Source organism: Theropithecus gelada, chromosome 5, assembly GCF_003255815.1.
Source record: "Theropithecus gelada isolate Dixy chromosome 5, Tgel_1.0, whole genome shotgun sequence".
NCBI lineage: Eukaryota > Metazoa > Chordata > Mammalia > Primates > Cercopithecidae > Theropithecus > Theropithecus gelada.
Genome location: NC_037672.1, coordinates 106,539,193 through 106,566,684, shown reverse-complemented (window position 1 = coordinate 106,566,684; position 27,492 = coordinate 106,539,193). Strand labels below are relative to the sequence as shown.

Genomic DNA, 27,492 nt, shown 5'->3' with positions numbered 1-27,492 from the left:
AGCATGAAGGGCTTTTCCGCATCTATTGAGATAATCATGTAGTTTTCTGCATGTATTTTCTGCATCTATTGAGATAATCATGTAATTTTTGTCATTGATTCTGTGTATTTGGTGGATTACATTTATTGATTTGTGTATGTTGAATAAGCCTTGCATCCCAGGGATGAAGCTGACTTGATCATCCCTGATGGTGGATAAGCTTTTTGATATGCTGGTAAATTCGGTTTGCCAGTATTTTATTGAAGACCTTTGCATCGATGTTCATCAGGTATATTGGCCTAAAATTCTCTTTTTTTGTTGTATCTCTACCTCGTTTTGGTATCAGGATGATGTTAGCCTCATAAAATGAGTTAGGATTCCCTCTTTTTCTATTGATTGAAATAGTTTCAGATGGAATGGTACCAGCTGCTCTTTGTACCTCTGGTAGAATTCGGCTGTGAATCCGTCTGGTCCTGGCCTTTTTTTGGTTGGTAGGCTATTAATTATTGCCTCAATTTCAGAACCTGTTATTGGTCTATTCAGAGATTCAACATTTTCCTGTTTTAGTCTTGGGAGGGTGTGTTTGTCCAGGAATTTATCCATGTCTACTAGATTTTCTAGTTTATTTGCATAGAGGTGTTTGCAGGATTCTCTGATGGTAGTTTGTATTTCTGTGAGATTGGTGGTGATATCCCCTTTATCATTTTTTATTGCATCTATTTGATTCTTCTCTCTTTTCTTCTTTATTATTCTTGCTAGTGGTCTATCTATTTTGTTGGTCTTTTCAAAAAAACAGCTCCTGGATTCATTGATTTTTTTTGAAGGGTTTTTTGTGTCTCTATCTCCTTCAGTTCTGCTCTGATCTTAGTTATTTCTTGCCTTCTGGTAGCTTTTGAATTTGTTTGCTCTTGCTTCTCTAGTTCTTTTAATTGTGATGTTAGGGTGTGGATTTTAGATCTTTCCTGCTTTCTCTTGTGGACATTTAATGCTGTAAATTTCCCTCTACACACTGCTTTAAATGTGTATCAGAGATTCTGATACATTGTGTCTTTGTTCTCATTGGTTTCAAGGAACATCTTTATTTCTGCCTTCATTTCATTGTTTACCCAGTAGTCATTTAGGAGCAGGTTGTTCAGTTTCCATGTAGTTCTGCGGTTTTGAGTGAGTTTCTTGGTCCTGAGTTTTAATTTGATTGCACTGTGGTCTGAGAGACAGTTTGTTGTGATTTCTGTTGTTTTACATTTGCTAAGTAGTGTTTTAATACCAATTATGTGGTTAATTTTAGAATAAGTGCAGTGTGGTACTGAGAAGAATGTATATTCTGTTGATTTGGGGTGGAGAGTTCTGTAGATGTCTATTAGGGCTGCTTGAACTGGAGCTGAGATCAGATCCTGGATATCCTTGTTAACTTTCTGTCTCATCGATCTGTTTAATGTTGACAGTGTGGTGTTAAAGTCTCCCATTACTATTGTGTGGGAGTCTAAGTCTCTTTGTAGGTCTATAAGGACATGCGTTATGAATCTGGGTTCTCTTGTATTGCGTGCATATATGTTTAGGAAGTTAGCTCTTCTTGTTGCATTAATCCCTTTACCATTATGTAATGGCCTTCTTTGTCTCTTTTGATCTTTGATGGTTTAAAGTCTGTTTTATCAGAGACTAGGATTGCAACTCCTGCTTTTTTTTGTTTTCCATTTGCTTGGTAGATCTTCCTCCATCCCTTTATTTTGAGCCTGTATGTGTGTCTGCATGTGAGATGGGTCTCCTGAATACAGCAAACTGATGGGTCTTGACTCTTTATCCAATTTGCCAGTCTGTGTCTTTTAATTGGGCCATTTATTCCATTTACATTTAAGGTTAATATTGTTATGTGTGAACTTGATCCTGCCATTATGATATTAGCTGGTTATTTTGCTCATTAGTTGATGCAGTTTCTTCCTAGCATCGATGGTCTTTACGTTTTGGCATGTTTCTAGTGGCTGGTACCGGTTGTTCCTTTCCATGTTTAGTGCTTCCTTCAGGATCTCTTGTTGGGCAGGCCTGGTGGTGACAAAAATCTCTAAGCATTTGCTTGTCTGTAAGGGATTCTATTTCTCCTTCACTTATGAAACTTAGTTTGGCTGGATATGAAATTCTGGGTTGACAATTCTTTTCTTTAAGAACATTGAATATTGGCCCCCACTCTCTTCTGGCTTGTAGAGTTTCTGCCGAGAGATCTGCTGTTGGTCTGATGGGCTTCCCTCTGTGTGTAACCCGACCTTTCTTTCTGGCTGCCCTTAACATTTTTTCCTTCATTTCAACTTTGGTAAATCTGATAATTATGTGTCTTGGAGTTGCTCTTCTCGAGGAGTATCTTTGTGGTGTTCTTTGTATTTCTTGAATTTGAATGTTGGCCTGCCTTACTAGGTTGGGAAAGTTCTCCTGGATGATATCCTGCAGAGTGTTTTCCAACTTGGTTCCATTTTCCCCGTCACTTTCAGGCACACCAATGAGACATAGATTTGGTCTTTTCACATAGTCCCATATTTCTTAGCGGCTTTGTTCATTTCTTTTTACTCTTTTTTCTCTACACTTCTCTTCTCGCTTCATTTCATTCATTTGGTCTTCAATCACTGATACTCTTTCTTCCAGTTGATCGAGTCAGTTACTGAAGCTTGTGCATTTGTCACATAGCTCTCATGTCATGGTTTTCACCTCTATCAGTTCGTTTATGGTCTTCTCTGCATTGATTATTCTAGTTATCCATTCTTCCATTCTTTTTTCAAGTTTTTTAGTTTCTTTGCACTGGGTATGCAGTTCCTCCTTTAGCTCTGAGAAATTTGATCGACTGAAGCCTTCTTCTCTCAACTTGTCAAAGTCATTCTCTGTCCAGCTTTGTTCCATTGCTGGCAATGAGCTGCATTCCTTTGAAGGGGGAGATGCGCTCTGATTTTTTTGAATTTCCAGCTTTTCTGCACTGCTTTTTCCCCATGTTTGTGGTTTTATCTGACTTTGGTCTTTGATGATGGTGATGAACTGATGGGGTTTTGGTGTGGGTGTCCTTTCTGTTTATTAGTTTTCCTTCTAACAGTCAGGACCCTCAGCTGTAGGTCTGTTGGAGTTTGCTTAAGGTCCACTCCAGACCCTGTTTGCCTGGGTATCAGCAATGGAGGCTGCAGAAGATAGAATATTGCTGAACAGCGAGTGTTCCTGTCTGATTCTCGCTCTGGAAGCTTCGTCTCAGAGGTGTACCCAGCCGTGTGAGGTGTGAGGTGTCAGTCTGCACCTAGTGGGGGATGTCTCCCAGTTAGGCTACTCAGGGGTCAGAGACCCACTTGAGCAGGCAGTCTGTCTGTTCTCAGATCTCAACCTCCATGCTGGGAGAACCACTGCTGTCTTCAAAGCCTTCAGACAAGGACATTTACATCTGCAGAGGTTTCTGCTGCTTTTTGTTTAGCTGTGCCCTGTCCGCAGATGTGGAGTCTACAGAGGCAGGCAGACCTCCTTGAGCTGCGGTGGGCTCCACCCAATTAGAGCTTCTTGGAGGCCTTGTTTACCTACTTAAGCCTCAGCAATGGCGGGTGCCCCTCCCCCAGCCTCGCTGCCGCCTTGCAGTTAGATCTCAGACTGCTGTGCTAGCAATGAGGGAGGCTTCGTGGGTGTGGGACCCTCTGGGCCAGGTGTGGGATATAATCTCCTGGTGTGCCATTTGCTAAGACCCTTGGTAAAGCGCAGTATTAGGGTGGGAGTTACCCAATTTTCCAGGTGTTGTGTGTCTCAGTTTCTCTTGGCTAGGAAAAGGAATTCCCTTCCCCCTTGTGCTTCCTAGGTGAGGCAATGCCTCTCCCTGCTTCAGCTCTCGCTTGTCAGGCTGCACCCACTGACCAGCACTGACTGTCTGACACACCCCAGTGAGATGAATCCAGTACCTCAGTTGAAAATGCAGAAATCACCTGTCTTCTTTGTCGCTCATGCTGGGAGCTGGAGGCTGGAGCTGTTCCTATTCAGCCATCTTGAGTGCCCCGCTCCCGGAACATCTCTGAGGTTCTTAAGGCCTGAGACTTTACTGAACATTTAACAGTTTCAATTAAGTTGCTTCCATATGGTTTGGAGTATGGATACCTTTGTTTCCTTCATTATAGTAGTTTATTTATATCGATATTTAATCTGTGGTGAAAATAAACAGTACTAACCCAGGGCCATACTTATGATATGCTATTTCATTTTGTAACTATTTGTGGGGTCCGAGGCTTGGCTTTCTTAGGACTGTCATAGAAAGTAGTTCACGGTGGTTGTGTACAACCCCATATTGCTTAGATATCAATATTCTTCCACTAATAAAGACTTTGATAAAAATTGTAGAAACTAGTCATATTTTAAAAGTTTCTCAGGATTCTATCCTGTATTCTTTACCAAGATATATTGACCATGACTTTGGCCCAAATAACCCCGTCAGTATCTTCAACAGAGGATAGTGAAATAGTGGGACATTGTATTAATGGCCTTCCATTCTAAGGCCATTTCTTTTGCATAAAATTGTTAGTTTCAAAGCCTCATAACTCTCTTTCAGAGTTGCATGAACATAAAGGAGATATAATTCCCTTAGGAATTTGGAGGACTAAAGTGTTATGCATGTTGTAATTCTGTATTACTCAGTGAGAAAAAAATGTAAGAGAAACCACAAGCAAATACCATCAGACAACTGCACACAGAGACTTGAGGCTGCCATTTGTACTTTTTCAGATGCTCTTGAAAAGAAGTGGAGGATGTCACTTTGCCTTTTCCCCCAAATGTTTCTTTGCTTCCTTCTGTGTGTGTATTCTAATCATTCATTTCATTTCACAGTATTGTACTAAAATTTACAAAACTCAAGCTGTGTGTGCCTTATAAAGAAATTATTCCTGAATAAAATATTATATTTGGGGCAGCATTTAACTTTCTATTCATATGTTTTTAATTATATACTAAGCTCCTTCTAACCTAACACTTTAGAAATTCCCATATTTCATGTTTGTGTTCCAATCCAGCCCTTTTCAGATCGTATAGCCTGACTTGGGGGCAGAGGGTGGGAGTAAATATACATTCTCCAAGAAATTCAAAAAGCATGTGCCTTTGCATGCATATGTGTGCATGTGTGTGCAGAAAATATTTTGCTCCCTACACAATAGAACTGTCATATTAAGCTAAGAATGTAGTCTGTCTGTCCCAAAGAAATCATGCTAGACTTGCAAAGTATTATCATTCTCTGTTATTTATATTTTATGTGGTGGTTACATTATAAAGAGAATGATAATAAAAGTCTTATTATATTAGAGTTTTTGATATTTTATGAAGTAGATGGTTAATATAATACGAAAAACTCCATTGTACTCTAGATAGTTTATGTCTTTAAGAGTACACATGGTATAATGGCTTACTTATTTTACTATAATCCATATTTCATTATTTTTACATGATCATTTGTGTATTTAAATGGTATAGTATCATCTCAGAGTTTACTTTTATCTTAGAATTTTTCTCACTGAAATTAGCTGAAGAATTTCTATTGCCTACTTAATGCTATGTTTTCTATCAAATATATTCCTCTCAATTCTGCCTGAATAAAGGTGAATAACACATAGCATTTCATGAACAATTAACTTAGTCCAACAATGTTTTGCATCTGTAGAAGCTGTTATCACTCCCTGAATTTACTCATTATTGCATCTTTATACAATACTGATCTATAGAAAATGCATAATAAATTTCTGTTAAATAAATGTATATATTTAATCATTCAGATTTAATGATAATTTTATATGCATTTGATGATGAAATTCTGAGCCTACTGAAAATATCAGCTTTTAGCAGTCTATTTGTACAATAGCATATGAAACACATACAGGGTGAAGGGTATGGGCTCCAGGGGTAGGTACCTGGGTTTAAGTTGTGGTCTACCACTTATGAGCTGCATGACTTTGGACAAGTTAACTTTTTTCCTCCAGTTTTTCAATGCAAAATGAAAATAGTTCGTTTAACTTAATACATGACCTAATGAAGCACTTAAAACAGTGTATTGGCACACATACATAACTGTTATTAGTAAAGGCATATTTATGCACATGTAAGCACCCACATATATACCTTCTCACATAAGCACTCATACTGAGATAGAGCCATAATGACTTGATATTGCCCTTAGAGGTGGTACTTTACTTGCTGGAAAAGCACTTAATATAATAATAACCTCAAAATGTATAGATTTTTGGGATAAATAATTCAATATTAAAGTTAAGAAATACATGGACCACCGATCACTGTGAGATATCGTTATAGCATAGGACCCTCTATGTAAAATAAGCATTTATGTGCACACAGTGTGTATAATTTTCTTTAAAGAGAGCAAAGAGTTTTAGTTCAAAATGTTCTTCAGTGAAATAGGATTAATTCACTTTGAAATATTTCAAACTTTAAAAATTTTATTTATAAATTTTGTGATGTATATTATTTCTGTAGATATAACTTCACATATATATTTTTATGGATTCTTTTGTTTGAAATCTTTTTTTTTTTGAGACGGAGTTTTGCTCTTGTTGCTCAGGCTGGAGTGCAATGGCGTGATCTCAGCTCTCTGCAACCTCCGCCTCCCGAGTTCAAGCGATTCTCCTGTCTCAGCCTTCTGAGTAGCTGGGGTTACAGCCCCACCACTACACCTGGCTAGTTTTTGGTATTTTTAGTAGACACGGGTTTCACTATGTTGTCCAGGCTGGTCTCAAACTCCTGACCCCAAGTGATCCATCCGCCTTGGCCTCCCAGAGTGCTGGGATTATAGGCGTAAGCCACTGCACCCGGCCTATTTGGCAATTTTTATATCCTAACCAAAATTCTTGGTAGGCTAATTTTATTTTCTCTCTGAACATCTTCAGACATTTCAACTGACACCACATTTTAAATATATACTTAATTTTTGGATAGTAAGAGATTAAAATGAGGAATGCTATATGATAGTAGTTAGAAAAAGAGTTCCAGAAACATTTTGTTCTGTTTTCTTTCTTTTGGGTAGGGCATGCTTAAATCTTGTTAGCACAGTGAGTGTAGAAGAGTCTAATCTTTCACCAAGTTAATGTTAGCCTGTACACTTTAAGGTTTGTTTTTTGTCTCTCCAAATGATCAGTATATGCAGTGCTAATTATTGGAACTCTTAAATCAGGCAGAATTGATCATAGTAATTCAAAATTAGTAAATTTTATTTTAATAAAAATACGCAGAATTGAAGACAAGTCAAAGCTGATGTATCCATAATTGATATAGTCAAGTCAATATCAATTATCATTTTGCTTAGAAGAGTTACAGCACGCCTTCCTTGAAACCTCTTACCTGGCAACTTAAGCTATGGAGCTATTTGAAAAAAAATAAACATAGTAGAATTTTTCATTTGCAAAGGAAACATTACTCCTTGCAATAAGCTCAGCACCACCATTGACATTTGTGCACACTGTGCACTGCACAAAGCAGCTCAGCCAAGGGGCAGGCACAGTTTGAAATCCAGCTTCTGCTCCACTTGCCTAACTAGGAGTCTGGCAGGGAGCTTCATCTGGATTGAAGCCTCCTCTAACTGATCCAGTCCCAATTTGGGCCAGCAGGACCCTGAATAAAGTGCATGCGGTTTACTCAGAAGAAAACTACCAAGTCTTTGTGGTGAACATAATGATCTGAGATGAGAATAGCACATCCAGGAGCAGAAGTAGAGTGGTCAGTAGTCAGAGTGCTGGAGAGAGACCACAGTGGGATAGAGTGGACAAGTAGTAGCTGACACTGTGGAAATAAAGGGGAACCCCAGAGAGCGTGTAGAGGGGAAGAAAAGACAGAAATGAGGATAGGGTTAATTATGAATTGCAGAAGAGGGAAAGGTCCAGGGAAGGAAACTGAGAAAGCCTCATCAGTCAAAGACCCGCAGAAGAGTGTTGCCAGTGAAGCTAAGGGAGGAATGCGGAATGTGAAATGTTGTTACTGGGTTTGCAAGTAGAAAGTTATTCAGTAACTTCGGTAGCCTGGTGGTTTTCAGTGCAGCATTTGCCATTGTTTAAGGAGTGACTCGGTATGGAAAATGTGGGGAGAGTGAAAACAGAATACTCTTTCTGAAACTTTGAAGTCACAGGGAGGAGGGAAACAGGAGCCAAAGATGTCTGCCTGTGTTTGAAATGTGAGAAAAACATTTCATTGAATACTGTTCATTTCCTCTCCAGGAGACTGTGCAAAGTTTTTATTCTTCTATTAACTCTTCTTACTTAGTGTCATGAGTCAACACATGAGAAATTGTAGTCACCCCAAAAGGCACAATTTCTAGTTGAACTCTACCCTCATAAGCACTCATTGGAAGCATGTTGAGTACACAGATATATGTGTCTTTTTTATTGCTATCAGGCTATTTAGAAAATACTAATTTTGGTCCTGATGTCTTGTTAAAGGCCTTTGTTGCAGAAAATATGCTAATATATTTATTGGATATTTACCATGTATAAGGCACAAAGCTACACATTTGAGAGGAAGGGAGTGAAAGTAATATTTACAGAAAACCCTACATTCTTTTAATTACTTTCTACAACTTGCATATGAGGTAATTATTCTTTGCTCTAGGTTACAGATGTGGAAACTGAGGTTCAGAGAGGTTAAGTCATCTGCCATAGGTCATGTGGTAGTATATATTAAGGCTTCCAAAGTCAGTGTTTGTTATGTTTCCCCATGTACCTCTTTTCCTACCCTCAGGGGCCCTAGTATTTTATTAAGAAACAAATCTTATTCCCAGCAGGGTGAGTTAAGTTTCATAAGAGTGACACAAGTGTTTTAGGAGTTCAGAAATAGGGAAAGGACATATTCAAAGGGTAGTCAGGTAATGCTTTGGGAAGCGAGGTCATGGATATAAGTCATCAATGATGGCTATAGAGATTGTGAGCTTCTGGGAGAGATGGAGATGGGACTGTACTGCAAGAACAAAATTTTCTTCCAGAAACTCAAAATTCTATTTTTTTTCCCAAGTAGCTTCATAGCTCAGGCTTCCTGGTAAGAGGTTTAAGAAAGGTATCCACGGCCTGGTGCAGTGGCTCATGCCTGTAATCCCAGCACTTTGGGACGTGGAAGCGGGTGGATCACAAGGTCAGGAATTCAAGATCAGCCTGGCCAAGATAGTGAAATCCCATCTCTACTGAAAATACAAAAAATTATCCAGGTGTGGTGGTGGGCATCTGTAATCCCAGCTACTCGGGAGGTTGAGGCAGAGAATTGTCTGAACCCAGGAGGCAGATGTTGCAGTGAGCCAAGATCACACCACTGCACTCTAGCCTAGGCGATAGAGCGAGACTCCATCTCAAAAAAAAAAAAAAAAAAGAAAAAGAAAAGAAAAGAAAAGAAAAGAAAGGTATGCTTTAACTATTCCAAGCAAAATGACAATTGATAATGTTTATTCAGGAGAAGGAAGAAGGACGTAAGTAAAGATAGAGAGAAGGTCATTCTGAGAATAGATGATATTGAAGACAGGCTGGAGAAGAGGCTCCTTGTAGAGAACTGGGGAAGATAAGGCAGAAAAGGAAAATTAGGAGCAGGTTATAGAAGGCTTTGGTCACAGGTAGAAGTTAATGCTTTATTTGGCATGAATTGGAAGAGCATTTTAAAATAAATTTTTAAATTATTTAACTACTATGGGAATGTTCAAAGATTCTCAAAAGGAGGAGAAAATAGTATCATAAATTGACCTAGACCTATCACCCAGCTTCAAGAAACATCAGTTGCTAATCTTACTTTTATGAATCCCTTTCCTCTCATTTGTTTTGTTTTGTTTAGTTTTTGCTGGAAGCGAAGCTTAGATATTATGTCGTTATGTTTACAAATACTGAAATATGAATCTCTAACTGACAGAGGCTTTGGAAAACATAACCACCATTTTATCATCAACCCTAATAAAATTAACAATGATTTCTTCATATCAATACCCAGTCCATATTTACATTTCACCAATAGTCTAAAAAATGTCTTTTTACAGATGTTTTGCTAGAACCAAGACCCAAAGCCTGCACTTGGCATTTAATTATTAAAACTCTTCAGTCTTTCTTATTCTATAGTGGTCTTCCTTCCCCTTATTGTTCCATGAAGTTAGTTTTTCTAGGACATTTACTCTATATTTAGAGTGTCCCACGTTCTGGATTTGTCTAATTATTTCTTTTGGTATTATTTAACTTGTTCCCCTATGTTCTCTATTTTATTTAAACTACGGGTTACATTCAGAAGATTGAGTAGGTTTGGCTGAACTTTTAGGAAAATCTGTAATAAATGTATAGTATAATTCTTAGTTCATTATATCAAGAAGTACATGGTTGATCAGGAGGTCAAGGTATGTTGACCTGATACCCAGCAACCTTTCACCAAATACATCTATTGAAGATTGTTGTCTATGGCAACTTTTTCATTGTAGATTACAAAATGGGCCCCTGAAATTCTTTCAGTTGAGGAATGATATGCTCAGCAATGTGCTTTAGAAAAATTAACCTGACAAAAGTATGTAGGATGGAGTAGGAGAGGTAAGGCCAACAGAGGCTTGTAGATTATTCCAGTTATCCAGGAACAAGGGTGCAAGAAACATGAAAAGATGGCCATAGATTCAAGGGATTTTGTGGAAAATGAAATCTATAGGACTTGGCAATAGATTAAGTTAAGTGAATCAAATATAATACTAAGCTTTTAGACTTGGAGGAGCAGTACTGTGTTTAACAAAAATAGGAAAGTCAAGAATCATGAGTGACTTGCAACAAAATTTGAGAAATTTGGTTTGAGAATGTTGAACTTGAGCTGATGATGGTATATGTTGGCTAATACATCTGGTGATCAGTTGAGAATACAGGATTGCAGCCTGAAAAGAATTTAGGACATAAGTCAGATAATAGTTATAGCCTTAAGGGTATATATTTCATAGCTGATGAGGGAAGAGTAAAAAACAAAAAAGGTTTAGACACAGATTTGGGCAATCTGAATATTTACAGGTTTTGTCAACCCCATCTTCCCAAAACTCCAGTTTATTTGGTTTTAGTTTAGCCAGAGATAACTCCTGTCTCGTGCCTGGAAGACTGGTTCAGCAGTTTTCCTTCCCATAGTTCAACTTTCTTCTTCCTAATGGAAAGAAATGTCCCCAAGATCAGTATGTATTTCAACTCATGTTTATTTTTCCCAAAACAGACTGTAAAAATATGACGTCTATTCTGCTACCTCCCTCTCTGTCCTCTAATTCAACTTCCTTTCTATGACCTATCTATTGTTTAGGGAGACAGTGAGGAAGAAGATAAGACACTAAAATGAGGGAGTAATGGGCAAAGTCAGCTTTGCTTCCCCTTGTCTTTAGGAGAGGGCGAAAGAACATGTTTGAAGGGCATAGAGAAGAATCCAAGGGAATGGGAATGATTGAAGAGACAAGTGAGAAAAAGAATAACTAGGGCAAGGCTGGGGAGCAGGCACAGAAGTGGGTAGGTACAGTTTTACCTTCACTCTACAGACAGAAGGATGAAGGTACAGAAGACTCTGAAGATGGGGAGTGTCGTAGTAGAAGCTTGTATTAAAAGCCTTTGATCATCTTAGGCATCGACTGAAAAGGAGGGAGATCCAATATACATTGGAAGAATGAGAATGGTAGACAAGCCCTGAGAGTCAGACTCTCCTAGCCTCATCTGAGAGTCATTTTTTAATTCCTTCTGAGTATCTCTTTAGACTCCACAGAACATCCTACCCTTATCCTGTGTTGTGCTCAGCGGCCCTTCGTAAAACCTATATTGCTCTATATACTACTGCAAATGAAGCAAAGAATCGAACTGACCAGCAAACAATGTTTCTTAAGTAGCCCAAGTAAAATTATGTTGGGACGATATATTAGGAAACATGCTGAAATTGATGATTGTAGATTAAACCCAAGGTATAAACATGAACATATCTCTGAATACATTTGAATCGTTTTGAGGACAGTAAGAGCATTGTAGGATAGATTGCACCATTAGCTGTAAAATCACAGGGTTACTAGGGCATTAAAAGAGCAAGTTGATACTTTCTTTCGACAAAAGGAATGTTTAGGATTCCAAGTCTTTCACCATGGAGTTCATTTTATTTGACCTCTAAAAATAAGTTTAAAAAAAATCAAAGTTAAACAAAGAAGTTTTAGCAATTTCTTAAAACATTTAAGGTAAGGAATGATGCTAGGAAGAAGGGCCCCCTTGGTTTTGATTGGCAGGAGCGGTAATTTGACTGTATTTAATTTGCATTGTGTTAGAAAAGAAAACCAGAGAGAGCGTCCCTGATTCCTGCTGTTTTATAAGCCTTTAACTCCATTGAGCTACATCAGTCTTACTTTTGAGAGTCCTTTTTTAATGTTTGGTTTTTCTAAATTTTCTTTCGTGCTAGACCCACTAATTGCTTCCTTATGGCAGCTGCTTATGATTTAAGACTGATCATGGGCACATATAGTCCCTTGTTCAGGGCTCAGATGGACATCACAAAAAACCTTATAGTTAGGATCTTACTGTGGAAAATGCTCAGAAAACAATAGCCATAAAAATTTGTTTTCTAGTAAGTGAGGCTGGTTTTGATATTTTAAAAGTTTCTGTTTATACCCACCCCCTCTGCTTGGTCTCTTTTAATCTTCAGTGCACACTGAAAGGTGTAAAGTCTGAAGCTATAAATCTGTTTATAGCTATAATTCCCTTCCCTGGCTTAGCAGAGTTTGACACTATAATAAACACGGTTCTTCTGCAGCAACATTGAATCTGGTTCTTCTATAATTCTTTATACGTTGCTGCTTTGAACACTGAGAGTTTTATTGCATTCTTTTCTTTCTGGGCCTTTCAATTCAGCAAGAACTGGTTGGGCACCTACTCTATGCTAAGGGTGACTAGGTGGTTTTAGGGTCTGATGTTTAGTCTATTTTATTCATAAAAGTAATGTGGTTAAAACTACGATGAAGTTTATTTGTTTTGTTTGGTAATAGCTCTTGAATGATAGAGGTAGACTATATTAGACCTTCATATTCTCAAAATATTTTCAACCATCCCCCAGGACATTTCCCAAGGCATTTTCTTTTGGTTTAGGAAATCGATTGTGTTTCTTTTTTGTTTTGTTTTATTTTGTGTGTGTGTGTGTGTGTGTGTGTGTGTTTTGAGACAGAGTCTCGCTCTGTTGCCCAGGCTGAAGTGCAGTGGCACGATCTCAGCTCACTGCAACCTCCACCTCTCCGGTTCAAGCGATTCTCCTGCCTCAGCCCCCTGAGTAGCTGGTATTACAGGCGCCCGCCACCACGCCCGGCTAATTTTTGTATTTTTAGTAGAGATGGGGTTTCACCATGTTGGTCAAGCTGGTCTTGAACTCCTGACCTCATGATCCGCCTGCCTCAGCCTCCCAAAGTGCTGCGTGAGCCACCACGCCTAGCCAGGAAATCTATTGTATTTCTTTATCCTCAAGTCAAGTATCTGGAAAAGAAATTTTATTTTATGTTTATGATAATTAAAATATTAAAAATATGGAGTCTGTACTTGATAATTACTATTATACTATGGGTAGGACAGGCATTTTATAAGTTGCTTCATGTATAATATTTTATTTTAGCCAAACAGTGGGCATTGTTTTCCCCATTTTACAGATTAAGAAATTGAGGAACAAAGAGATTAATTAACCATTTAAAGATCACACAGGTGATTACAGCCAGGATTTCAGTCTGCATCTGTTTGACTCCAAAACTCAAGCTCTTAACTACCAAGATACTTTATTTCATGTACTGCATTTTAAAGTAGCTCTCAAATTATACTTTCACTTTTTTAAACTTTTTACTGAAGCATTTAAAAAGATATTAAACACAAGTATCCACACACACAATTTATCTATACTTACTATAGGGGAACTCCTATGATTTTACATCAGTTTTTTCAGAAAACTTTTTTTAACTTTAAAATTTTCACATTTGTAGTTGAAGCTATTTGCAAAGTTGAAAGTCTATAAAACAATGTAGTGGTTTGAAGAAGAAATGTCTCTAAAAAATATATGCCAGTAAAACAGAAAACTATGTATGAATTTAAGGTGAAAGTAAATACTCGGAAGAACACATGTTCACATTCTAGTTGGGAGTAAACCTGTACTACATAAAACACTTTTTTCAGAAGTAGAGTGGATGTATCCTCACCTAAATACCTAGGATCCCTATTTTTCAAGTAAAACACTAGATTTTCAATTGTTAATACTATTTGCAATGTGATTTTCTGCAGTTTTGGATACCTGCTAAGAAACTGTGGTACCAAATTCAGTTTCCTTATAAGTGTGGGGTTTGCATATGTGTGTCATTGGCACTATGAGCCAAGTTCATCATGCAATTTAGGGAGTAGACAGTAGAATTGAAGCTTCTATCCTAGTTGTACAAGAGAATAACTGGATATTCCGCTTCCTTCCTTCCTGGGAGATTGTGAACATTGATAACGTTTGCTTGTGCCTGAGCACATAGGAGAGAAGACCCATGTCAGGCGTGCGGTGACCATTGAGGTTGTGCTGTGCTGCTAGAGAACAGCTTGTACAGCAGACTATCTTCTTTATCTTTAAAAGACTAGGAAACTTGTGGAGTTTAAAATAGAGTAATTCCATATTCAGTTTACAGTTGAAAAAGTAGAGGAAAGAAAATGTGATAAAGGTGTCCTGTATTCAGAAGTTAACATGGAAGAATGGTGGCTTCTGAAGGGAGGCAGTTATGACTACCTCTGTGCTGCTTCTGCTCAATGGTGATGATAGAGAATGTTTTCTCTCTCCTCAGCTATTTCCAATTAGGCCAGCCGAAGCTGCCAACACTGTGGATTTGAAATATAACCCTAAAACCAGATTTAAGCTCTATATGATTCACTTAGCTGTGGAACTACTGTGTTTATCTGGGTTGAACCAGCTTAGGCCAATGTTTGTCTGCAAATGCACTAAATTGTGAACCTTGAAATGAGTAGGACTTGTTAAAACATGTTGACACCTGTTAGTGGCCCCCGTGTCCAATCAGTTAACTAGTCTTGTTGACTTTTACCTGAGAAATGTCTCCTGAATCTAGAACTTTCCCTGTGCCTCCACTAGCACAACCTTAATTCAAAGCTTTACCATCTCTCTCTTGGACCAAGGCAAACACTTCCTAAGAATCCCGAACACCCCATGTTCTCAGAGTTCCACAAAACAGAGCACACTGCGTCTCCGCACTCCTTGTTACGTGGATGATAGAATCCAGCCCAAACACCCAAGTGTGGTTAACCAGCCTTTGAAATCTCTTTCCTGCTATTTTCTATCTCCACTCTCCACATGTTCTTACCACCCTGAACTCCTTTCTCTGACAACGTGGTATTTTCTCACAACTGGGCATGTGCATCCCTTCTCCCCGGCCTGCTTCGCTCCTCCTCCCTCCATCCCCTTGTTTCCTGGACACCTTTCAAGAGCCAGTTCCAATAGCATCTTTTCAACTCCAGCTCTCCATCCTCTTTCTGCTCTGAACTCCCACAACACAGTATTTAGTCCACTGATTGTGATTATATTTACATGTCCCTCCTCCAGACTCAGCGTACACCGCCTGGCTGATAGTGAGCCAGAAATGCTTAGAGAATGAAGCTTGCTTGTCCTCATTTCTATAGCAGTGAATAGATGAATCAGAAGAGATTTCGTTATATTTCATGAATAAAAATAAACTTATCTATACTTTCCTGGGATAAAAGTCATAACCCCGTTCTTATTCCAGGAGCTCGGGCTGCCAAGAATTCCCAATGTTTGCTCCTTTTCCACTTTTTTCTGCCTCAAGCACAATTTAATTTTGTTTTCATGATTGTCATCTTTTAAAAACTATTCCCGCCTTGATTTTTTCCGGTTCAAAGCAAGTATAATTTATACTTCCAGTAAATAAAGGACCATGATTGGGTTACTCTGGGCCTGTGAATATATCTCTCTTTTCCAGCTGTATTTCCATTGCTGTTATGTAGATTGAAATTCAATATTTTCCTGAAAGTCATTCATTGTGCCTCTCTTTGTTTTCAGTTTGGTTTTATCATTTAATTGAAATAGACAATAGAGGATAGAAAAAAAGCTAAAACCTTGGTTACTTAAACAGAAGTAGGTTTGAGGAGACTTAAATTGGTATAGGCCAAAACCCACATTAAAGACTTTTTACAAATAGAAGGGTGGTTCCTGCAGATTCTGAATGTAAAGCCATTTGAACAGGGGCTAATTTGAAGTTTGCCATGGAAATTTATAAATCCTTTGGTAGGAAGTTAATAACATTCCAACAATGCCCTAAAATAAACGTTCTAATTACTAACAACAATAATAAATAAAAACTTTATTAGCACCCTTAAGTACTTATTTCTGCAATTAACTTTAGGATTCATTACACACAAGTAATTCAAAAGATCATTTCAAATATTCCTACTTATTTATTAAAGTGGGGCTTATAAAAGACCTGACTATTGGATTCTAGACCAAACCAGGACAAGAGCCCCCAAAAGGGCCTTCTATAGAGCTGTGACTCACTATTCACTTCCCTATGACTGCTGATTTTACCATCTTTCCTTTCCATTGACCCTAACCTTGTTGGAGCAACAAAGTTTTATCATCGAATAGTTACCAACCAGCCATTGGTACTGTCACCTGAACAATAAATATGTCTACTAAATATTAGATTGTTGAGCTTGATTTAGTTGGAAACAGCAATGTGCTGTTGAAAAATAATTTGTAATTCAAATAGCCATTAATTTTTATTGCTGCCTATCCTTTAGTTAATACTAGTTAGCTTTTTTTAATGCTAAAGATAGAAAAAAATCATTAATACTCCAATTTTAATTTTAAAGGCTAATGATCAAATAAACCTTTCTTTCATTTGTAATTTTTTGACCTAGAAAAAAAGTATGGCTTCTAAATTTTGGAAATATTATACTATCTGTGTTTACTAAGGTAGCCCACTTTGTTCTGCAAATTCAACCCATATTTTCAGTGAAGAGGGTCCAATTCAGAAAGAAGAGTGGGATTTCAGTCAGAGCAGAAGAAAACACCTGCTGTTAATCCCAAGTGCACAAGTGGGGGCTGGAGCGTCCGAAGCAGCCCCTGCAGCTGTGTGTGGAGGTTGACCTCGGCTTTGCTTCTGTCCTAAGCTGGCAGGTGCCAGGACGCCATACTGTCTGCTCAGAAACACCCTCTTTTGAGGCAGCAATATTTATTGCTCAATTGTGGGTGCAAATTTTCATGTGTTCATGAATTAAGCATCCTTGCTCAGGGTAAGCTGGCTAAAGAGCTCTAGTTGACACGTGGATTTGGCATGAGTAATTGGACTTTGAGGAAAAGGGTTGTCTCTGTTCCTGTCAAATAACTTCACAAAAACTTTGTCCTTAAAGATGCTGTGTAACCTAACAAGGTGCCTTTAGAGGACTAGTACAATGGGAGATGTGGCCTCTGAAATCTCACTGGCAAAAGCAAACAAAAGTTTAAAGAGAAACCTGGGAAGGGGGTGGATATGGAGGCTGGGGAGATGTCCATAGTAACAGTTGACCTTGATGTAGCTGAATTTTCTGGAGGTCATTTTTTCTTAATGCTAGTATGTGGAAACTGTTTGCCTTAGACACTAGGCTATTTAGCTTTTCCAGGACAGGGACCATGTCTTTCCAAATCAACCTTTCCCAACATAGGTGTCCCACCAGTGCTTACAATGTTGCCACACTGTATAGACATTCAACAAACGTGTGTAAAAATCAAGATAAAGTTAACTAACATGCTACTTAAATCAAGACTAGAACCTCGATTGTATTTTTTAAATTTGGTGATATCCTCTCATTATTCTTTTCTTTGGCTTTCATCTGCCCCACCGCAAATAAAATGCTACTTGTATAATCTTAGTAAGCATTTTGCATTTGTTAAAAATAATTGAATAAAGTCCTTAAACTTAATTTTCCAGAGATGAACACACAGACCGTACTCACTAATTACTACTTGATTCACAGAAAACGATAAAAATGTTAAAAATTTATTGAAAGCAAAATTTTTTCTCTTTCCTCTTTTAAATGGCAAAATGATTTTGGGGGTAAGAGATAAAAAGGTTTTATAAAGTTGATTCCATTATCTTCGTCCCTTCTCCCCCTCCTCACTCCTCCTCAATTCTCCTTTCTCTCATTTTGAACTTGAGACTTTGGGACCAGTATCTGTGACACCATGGAAAATGCAGTGGGGAGGCATTTTAGATGGCCCTTGTTGAAGGCAGGCACCAGATAGGTATCCTTATTTCTGAGACTCTAGTTCCAGAGCTGCGTTCCAATACTTTGTGTCAAAACCTCTGCATTCAAAGTCACACATACTGGGTTAAAGTCCTGGCTAACTCACAAGAAGCCTAACACTGATAGTCTTTGAGTTTCATTTTTGGTGTCTGTAAAAGGATTTTCATAATCCTTTCCTCATTGGATTGTGGAAAAGATTAAATGCAATAACAGGTGCAAAAGTTTTTTATCAATGGTAAAAGATACAAAGCATAGGACATGGTGTAGTTATTAGTAATTTTATGATAATTTTACAGCTGTTACCAGAAGGGCCACACTGAGAATGAGAATTTGGTGCAGTTCTTCTGTAGCTGGTACTTAGCAGAAGGAAATGTTTTGGAAGGTGGAGCATTGCTACATTCCCACCTGCAGTGACATAGAGTCTCCACTGGCACCTAGGATGGGGTACTTTGCTAGAACCTGGGCCCATTTCCTGTCCAGCCTTGTCCTTTTTCCTCAGCCCTGCTGAAAATGGAGGTGAGAGAAGGTGACTCTGAAATGCTCCAGCTCCTCAGGTGGGCTGAAACCAAAACATGACTTTATCTTTAAGAGCTAGAAAAGATAACATAATCAGTGCCTCTAGCATTAGTATTTCTGTTCAAAGGTAAAGAAGATCTCAGTGAGGCCCAGGAATAGACAGCTGCCCAACAAAATAGAAATTCCTGTAAAAAGCCACATATATAGCATCACTTAACTTATGACAAAAGTAATACTGTACTATAATGGGGAAAAGGTACATTTTCAAGAAATGGTGTTTGGTTAATTTGATATCCACATTTTAAAAAAACATCTTGACTGTTACCTAACATCATACACAAAATCAGTTCTTAATAAATTCAGATTTAAATATGAAAGATAAAATAATGAAGCTTTTAGCTTTTAAACTAAACATAGCCCTCTTTATGACACTGAAGTAGGCAAAGATTTCTTAAGTGGAATATAAAAAGGGACAACTATAAAGGATAAAAAATGTTAAATTGAGTTTTATTAAAATTAAGAACTCAGAGGTATTCATCAAAAACACCTCTAAGAGAATGTAAAGGCAGTAAACAAAGTGGGAAGATATATTTGCAGTAAATATATCTGACAAAAGACTCATTCAAAATATATAAATAACTCTACATCTACCTACATACATATGTACAATGTATAATATATAATAGATAAAGAACTCTAGCAAATCAACAGGACGATTCAGTAGGCCAAGGACAGAAGGTATGAAGAGACACTATGAAAAAGGATGTAAAATGGTCAATAAGTGTATTAAAAGGGAGTTCAATTTACTGATCACTGGGTAAATACATATTAAAACATGAAGCGAAATTACTACATCACCACCAGAATGCCTAAAATGAAAAAGATAAAAAATATCAAGTATTGGTAATATGGGGCAACTGAAATTCTGTACATCACTGACGGGGCTTAAATGGTAAGAATCACTTTGAAAAACCATTTGGTAGCATCTTCTAAAACTGAGCATATGTATAGTCTATAACCTAAACAGTTCCTTTTCTAGATATACACCCAGCAGAAATGAATATAATTTTTCACAAAAAATGTGAATTACTATGTTTGTAGCACCTTTTTTTTTTTTTTTTTTTTGAGACAGTCTTGCTCTGTCGCCCAGGCTGGAATGCAGTGGCACAATCTCGGCTCACCTCAACCTCCACCTCCCGGGTTCAAGCGATTCTCCTGCCTCAGCCTCCGAAGTAGCTGGGATCACAGGCATGCGCCACCACACCCAGCTAATTTTTGTATTTTTAGTAGAGATGAGGTTTCAACCATGTTGGCCAGGCTGGTCTTGAACTCCTGACGTCAGGTGATCCACTTGATTTGGCCTCCTCAAGTGCTAGGATTACAGGCATGAGCCACTGCACCTGGCCATAGCAATATTTTTATAATAGCCAAGACCTAGAAATTCCTGGAAACAAATGGCTGCCAACAGTAGAATGAATAAGTAAATGATGATATATTCACACAGTGGAGTATTATAAAGCAGTAAGAACAATCTACCACTACACACAAAATTATGGATGAATTTCACACTAATTAAACAAAAGAGGCCAGACTCTGTGATTTTATGTACATAAAGTACAAAAACAGGCAAGCTAATCTATATTGTCAGGGGTCAGAATAGTGGTTACTGTTGGTGGAGGGTAGTGACAAGGAAATGTCCCAACAGGAGCTTCTAACTTGTAAGTAATGTTCGGTTTCTTTAACTGGGTTCTACTTGCATATATGTGTTGAGTTCGTGAAAATTTATTCAGCATATTATGTACTTATGACATGATATGTACAGGTATATATGAACAAACATGTATGGTTATATGTTTCACATTCTAATATGATCATAGTTTAGAAACCAAAATTTCTTGTGAAACCTCATTGACAGCTATCTCTGTATTCTTTGAATGAATCTTTCGACTAACCTGACTGATCTATTCAGTTTACAATATCTTTTTTAAATTAAAATATTTTTCTCTTTTTTTTTTTCCAGGGCCCTCCTGGTCCAAAAGGTGATAAGGTAAGAAAATGCATACCAGAAATAAAGTTAGTGGAGATCCATATTGGCATGACCTATACTGTGTTATATTTTGATCTTTTTAATGAGCATCATGTATACATTTTGGCTAAAACTGTTATCTCACCTTTCTATTCTACAGGGAGAACAAGGTGATCAGGGACCTCGGGTAAGTTGTGCTCTACCTATCCTGGGCAGAAGATTAGTTTCTAACTCCAGATTTATTGAATGGAAGTACCCCAGCTTCATAATTGCCTTTGTGCCACATGGTTCAGTAATGGCTGGCAAAAATACCATACCACTTGTAAGTGAAAAAAACTAATTAACAATTTGGATGTATTCTGTTGCATTATCTTTACTTGATGCCTGTAAGTAGAAAATTCTACAATAGTTAGACATACTGACTAAGGGCCAGAATCACATCTAAGAGTCAATAGCAGCCACCTTGCCAGTGACTGTTGAGTCCTTCAGATTTGCATGAATTGTTTCGCAACATAGAGGCCATATGAATTTCTATTGAATTTGGCCTTTTGCTGCAGTTAAACTTTACGTGCTATTGCATAAATTTTTTTTTTTTGCAGATAAAATTATCAATGCATTTTACATATTTGTTCTTTGCCATAAGTTTGCATAATACTTGTTTGAATTTCTAGCTTTTGTAGATTTTTAAGCACATAAAAGGTGTAATACAATTTAGCACTGCAGGGAGGAGGGAGCATTCTTTTAAGCTTCTCAGATGTGGCCCTTTTAGCCATTATAACACAGTGGTGAATGCTTTGTTGTTACCTTGGTAGTGCCAAGTCCTCTACTTCACATCTGTGCCTTATTACCCAAATGTTCAGACATACTGTTTCAATGATGTAGCGGCTCCATTCAACATACCTCTCAATTTTCTCATGTCACTATGCACAAAAGCAAGCATTTAGTTGAATAGAGTAATTTTTTACAGTGGAAAAGCTTATTTAAAACTTTCAGGTTGAAAACAGAAACTATGTAGGTCTTTCTGTAAAATTCACTGTGCTTGGTTGCTTATTAAATGCATTTATACTGCATAGAGATATTTTTGCAAAAGATGCAGTTGATGCAAACTTGAAAGGTTTGTAGTTGCATTATCTCCTCATGTTTCTTAAACTAGATAAGAGTTATGCTCTGATTTGTTATACTTTCCCTTTTGTTCTTCAGCCACTTCTTCATATAGAAATACTGGTTATGCTTCACAGCATTTTGTTTCTCATGGCAGTTACTCTGGCTGATGACTAGCTTCACGCCAAAAGCTCATTTTAGGCGATTAAACACCACGTTATCCACTGTCATGGATGTGAAGAAAATAAGACTCTTATAACCTTAAGTGATTAGAATACAGCCATTTGCTCCATATGTGGTGATTATTTCACATGACATGTCTCTTCATATCAAGTATCATTTCTTTCTACACGCAATATCAAAATCACTCAACTTCCCCTTTCCAGGTAAGAGGGAAACTGTTTCCATTCTGAGAAATCTTCTTTTGGCAAAGGAAGTGAAGGGTGGTTCACAACTTAGCTGTCATCAGTATGCATGCAGTCCTCATTTTCAAAAAGGTGTGTTGGCTTTCATCGTTACAAAGAGTGATGATTGATTATAAAGCTAGGCCAAATTTTCAGGATGAAACCTGAAACCATCTGAAATTCACCTGGTTTCATGTTGCATTACAAACTAAGACTTGGACCAGGTTCCTTGAAAGTTTGGCCAAAGTTCATGAACTACTTCGACAAACCCAGACTGCCTTTCATACAGATTTCAGCCAGTTTTCACACTGAATGGGGCCAAGTTTCACTCAATTCAGAGCCCATGTAGCATTTCAGGTGGAAAGTGGCAAAAAGTGATCTCATTTTCCTCTGTATTTTGCTTTGTATTGAAGGAATTTGGATTGGATTCCTAATACAGGATGAATCTTCATGGGTACAAATCTAAATGTCCTGGAAGGTAGAGGCGAAAGAGAATGAAAACCCACTGACTCACCTGTCTTTTCTCAGATTCCAAGCAGGTCTCATTCAGTGCTCTTAGAATTTTATAAACATTACTATCTAGTAAGATAGTATTAACTACATATTAGGAAATTGATCATATCAAGATAGTAAGATGAAGGTTCTATATTTCAAAAAACATCAAAAGTAAGAGTTGGAAACATCTCCAATTTTAATGAAAATTAATTTTACCCACATTCTCTGTTTAGGCACAGTATTCTTGCTGATAATGACCAAAGGCTCTCTTTTTTTAAATCTAGAGTTTGTATTCCAATACCCTGTCCATTTTCATCCTGTTGCAGATTTTGAATTACGCTTTTTACCATTTGTTTCCAATAGTTTATTTCTTCCCACAATTAACAATATGAACTCCAAACTCCATCATGTCAGCTCTTTGTCAGGTGAATTTCCATTATGAGACCTTTATCATTTTCTTGAATATTTGGAAGTTTTTTCTCTTTGACTCCCCAAGTATCCAGTGGGAATAAATTACGCCATAAGAGGTAAATCAAAGCAGGAAAAACTTGAAGATCATATGGAAATTAAGAATGTGAGACTATTTTTAAGTACTTGGACATATATTCAGCAGTATATATTGAGCAGCTACCATCTTTAAGATACTGGGCTTAATACTATAGACACAACAAATGTGTCCACTTATCTCTCTTTTCTACTAACTACCAAATTCGACTTACTTTCATGTTCTTGATTACTTCAGTGGCTTTCCAATTAATCTTTCTATTTCCACTCTTAACCCTGTATAATCCATTTTCTACACAGCAGGCAGAGAGATCACTTGACTTGTAAATTAGATCATGTTACTCCTGTGTAAAACTTTAGAATGAAATCCAACCTGCTGTGCTTAGCTCTTGCCCATTCCCACCAGCTCATCTCACACTAGTCTCCCTTCCACCTACGACACTCGACCAAACTGTTCTCCACTGCACTGTCACCCAACTCAACAGCTTTCCATTTGCCTGGTCTTCTTGTGGTCTTCTTGTGATTGGGTTCTTCTTATTCTTGAAACTTCATATCAAATATCACCTCCTCTGAGAGAACTTCTTTGGCTACTCAATCTAAAGCAGAGATTATTCTATCTTGTTTATGTATTTACTTGCTCATTATCTATAAAATATGCCCCCCTCCCTCCTTAGATCCTCTATTCCGTAAAAACAAGGTTCTTCTCTATCTTGTTCATACCACCTTCACATAGAATAGTGAATATCCAATAAACATTTGTTGAATGTATGAATAAAATACTGTTATATCATTATGGCCCTCAAGAAGCTGATAATTTCATGGGTACCTGAGTAAGAAAACTGTGTGGTTATATGTTATATGCCTCAAATAGATATACCAAGAGGTGCTAGAAAAGTGAAAATTATTTCATTTTAAATGAGTGCTGGCAACTGTGGAAGAGGTGACACTTGAGCTAGAATTTGATAAATGGGTAATCTTTAGAGGATACGTTGAAGAGCAAGACATTACATATTCCAGGAAGAGGAAATAGTATAAACAATATGATCCAAGTAGAAAATGGCAGGATTTAGTTAAGGAACAATAATATTCCATTTGTGTTTTAAAAAAATGTGGTATACACAATGGAATACTATTTAACCTTAAAAAGAAGGGAATCTTTTCGTTTGCAACAGCATGGATGAACCTGAAGGACGTTAAGTGAAATAAGGCTGGCACAGAAAGATACATAACCGCATGATCTCACTTACATGTGGAATTTTTAAAAGTTGAATACATAGAAGTAGAGCATTTAATGCTGGTGACCCATGGCTGTTGGGGAGGGGTTTTGGGAGATGTTGGTCAAAGGATACAAACTTCCAGTTACATAAGAGGAATAGAGTTCTACTGTACAGCAATGTGACCACAGTTAATAACAATATATTGTATTCTTGAAATTTGCTGAGAGTACATTGTGTTCTCACCAAAAAAGATAAGGATATGAGGTAATACAAATGTTAATTAGCCTGAAATAGCCATCACAGCCATCCCATGATGTATACATATTTCAAAACAATATATATATATCACAAATATATGTATATATAATTTGTATTTGTCAATTAAAAGTAAGTTTTAAAAAGGACCCTAAAAAATAATATTCCATTTACCAATAAATAGGTTAAGTAAAATATTGTGTCATATAGACTGAAAATTTTGGATTGAAGTTATATTATGGAGCATTTTGAATGTCTAGTGTGGTAGGCATTAGAGAGCCATTGAGAATTTTGAGTAATCTGTGCTTATCTTCTTTTGAGACTATCTGTGCTGATTACCAAATGTTCCTTATAAAAATATTTTTGAGGTCAGACACAGTGGCTCACACCTGTAATCCCAGCACTTTGGAAGGCTGAGGTGGGCGGATCACCGGAGGTCAGGAGTTCAAGACCAGCCTGACCATCATAGTGAAACCCCATCTCTACTAAAAATACAAAGAGTAGCCAGGCATGGTGGTGAGTGCCAGCTGCTTGGGAGGCTGAGGCAGGAGAATCACTTGAACTTGGCAGGCAGAGGTTGCAGTGAGCCAAGATAGCACCATTGCACTCCAGCCTGGGCAACAGAGCAACAGACAGAGACTCGGGCTCAAAATAATAATTATTAAATACATATATATGTTTTATATATATATATATACACACACACACACACATATATATGTATATATATATATTTGGTGGTAGTATCTGCTATAGAATACAATTGGAAGAGACTGAAAGCAGGGTGACCAAGTAGACCATGAAACTATGTCACTCATTTAGGACAAGGTCATAAGAATCTAAGCTGTACTGACAATGTCCAGTCCTCAGTGGAGAGGTAAGTGAAAAGGATGAGTTGACTTAGCGTGGAACGTCAGGTATTGTTGGAGGCAAGGACATATGCTGAGTAAAAAGGTCAGTGTCAGAGTGAGAATTTCAGCGGGGGATTAGGGAGAGAGGTAGAGTGGGAGGTCGTAAGTTGATGAACCAAGAAAGAGATTCCAAAGTGGTCACCAAAATATGGACAAAAGTTCGAATTTCACTGTGAAAGCTAGGATATGAGTTTATTTTTCTCACATAAAAAGAAGTCTGGAGAAGGCAGTTGATAGTGTTATTTATATAATTAAATGGTGTTACTATTGATTCAATGATGTTACTAAGTCTGTGACTCTCTCGGCCTTGTCTCATGATTGCAGGAAGGCTGCTTCAAGTCCAACCATTGCATCTAGGTATATATCAGCAGGAAGGATAGAGAGAGAAGAGTCTGAATCAAGAAAGCAACGTTTTCTCTATGAACTTCTTAGTAGACTTCTGGTCATGTCTCATTGGCTAGGTTGTGTCACACGGTCATCCAAAAGCTGGAAGGGACAAGGGGAATAGGGCTGAAAGGGAAGTTAGGTCATCCAGTCAATAAGGTTTACCACAAGTGCCAAGCAAACACCTGAGTAGACAAAGAGGGAAATCAGGGCTGACACTGAGAGAGGAGCATTTGGTGAGAGAGAAGTCTTGAGGCAGAGAGTGAACGATGGATCCCGTCCCTATTCAATTTACACGGAGGACCTGTGACCCTGGGTGGAGTTGTAGTCAGGTTAAAGTTTTTTTAAAAAGCAGTCAGGAAGTGAAATGGAAAGATGCTGAGGTGAAAATTTAAGACAAATCTTGAAGCTAATTGGATGTAGGGGATGCAGTTGAAAAAGAAGATTAAAATAGGGCTAACAGTTCTGGCTTGATGCTTGATAAAATAGGTCAGAAGAAAGTTGGGAGGATAAGTGAAAAGATGGGTTTTAATTATGTTGAATTTATGATCTTGATGAGATATTTCATTGGAATAGTGTAACAAACAGAAACATGAGATTAGAATTCTGAGGCAGTGCCATAACTGGAGGTAACTGTTACATAGATGAACTATCACAGAGGGAGAATTGAAATCCTAGAATTTGAAAAATGGTAGGCAAAGAGTAAGAAGAGTACTGCCCTAGAATAGAGCCTTTAAAAATACTCACACGTAAGGAGTGGGATGAGGAAGGAAGGAGTGTCAGCAAAAGAGAGAGCATTTGAAGGTAGAAGTAGGACATTGCAATGTGTGAACACTACAGACAAAACTACTTAAAAAAAAAAAAAAAGAGTGGCCAGTGTAATGTTCAGATGAGGTGTTTTAAAAAGCTTTTGAATTTGCTGTTTTGGAGTCATGTACTATTAAAGGAATACATTTTGTTAAGTAGTGAGAGCGGAAGTCAGATTGCAAGACGTTAAAAGGTAAATGTTGACCATCTTTGAATACAGTTGATGGCATATGATCTAATGCAGGAGAAAGTGGGCTAACTTTTCAGCATTAACTTTCTTTCAGTATACATTGAACCAATTTCAGGCCTACAGTTTTAGGTATAATATAACAACCACAAATACCATTTGGTTTTATTCTACGAAGCACTGAGTGTTACATTTCCACAAATGAATGCATCCTGACATAAGAATTGCACTTCCCGCCTTGATTCTTGGGGAGATGTCATTGCAGATTTGCCACTAATCTTTAATTCATTCTTCTAAACACAGTATTTCATTAGGCCTTTAGGCTTAGGGTCAGGATGGTGCTTTATCTGTGCTGTCAGTCACCACATATAGATAAATTAATAGATAATTGATTCTCTTTATTTCGTCCTCATAGCTTTGTATTGCAAAGTTTTGAGGGTATGACTTTACCAAGCTTGTATTTAAGT

At 37.6% G+C, this 27,492-nt stretch overlaps 1 protein-coding gene across 2 annotated transcripts in view; it reads left to right on the top strand.

Moving 5' to 3' along the window:
• Positions 1-27,492, top strand: part of COL25A1 (collagen type XXV alpha 1 chain) — a 506,768-nt gene that overhangs the window by 319,316 nt on the left and 159,960 nt on the right. For both annotated transcript variants that reach the window (XM_025385780.1, XM_025385781.1), the window contains 2 exons: positions 20,755-20,781; positions 20,921-20,947. In XM_025385780.1, coding sequence (XP_025241565.1) covers positions 20,755-20,781; positions 20,921-20,947 — 54 coding nt within the window. The remainder of the gene's footprint in view (positions 1-20,754; positions 20,782-20,920; positions 20,948-27,492) is intronic.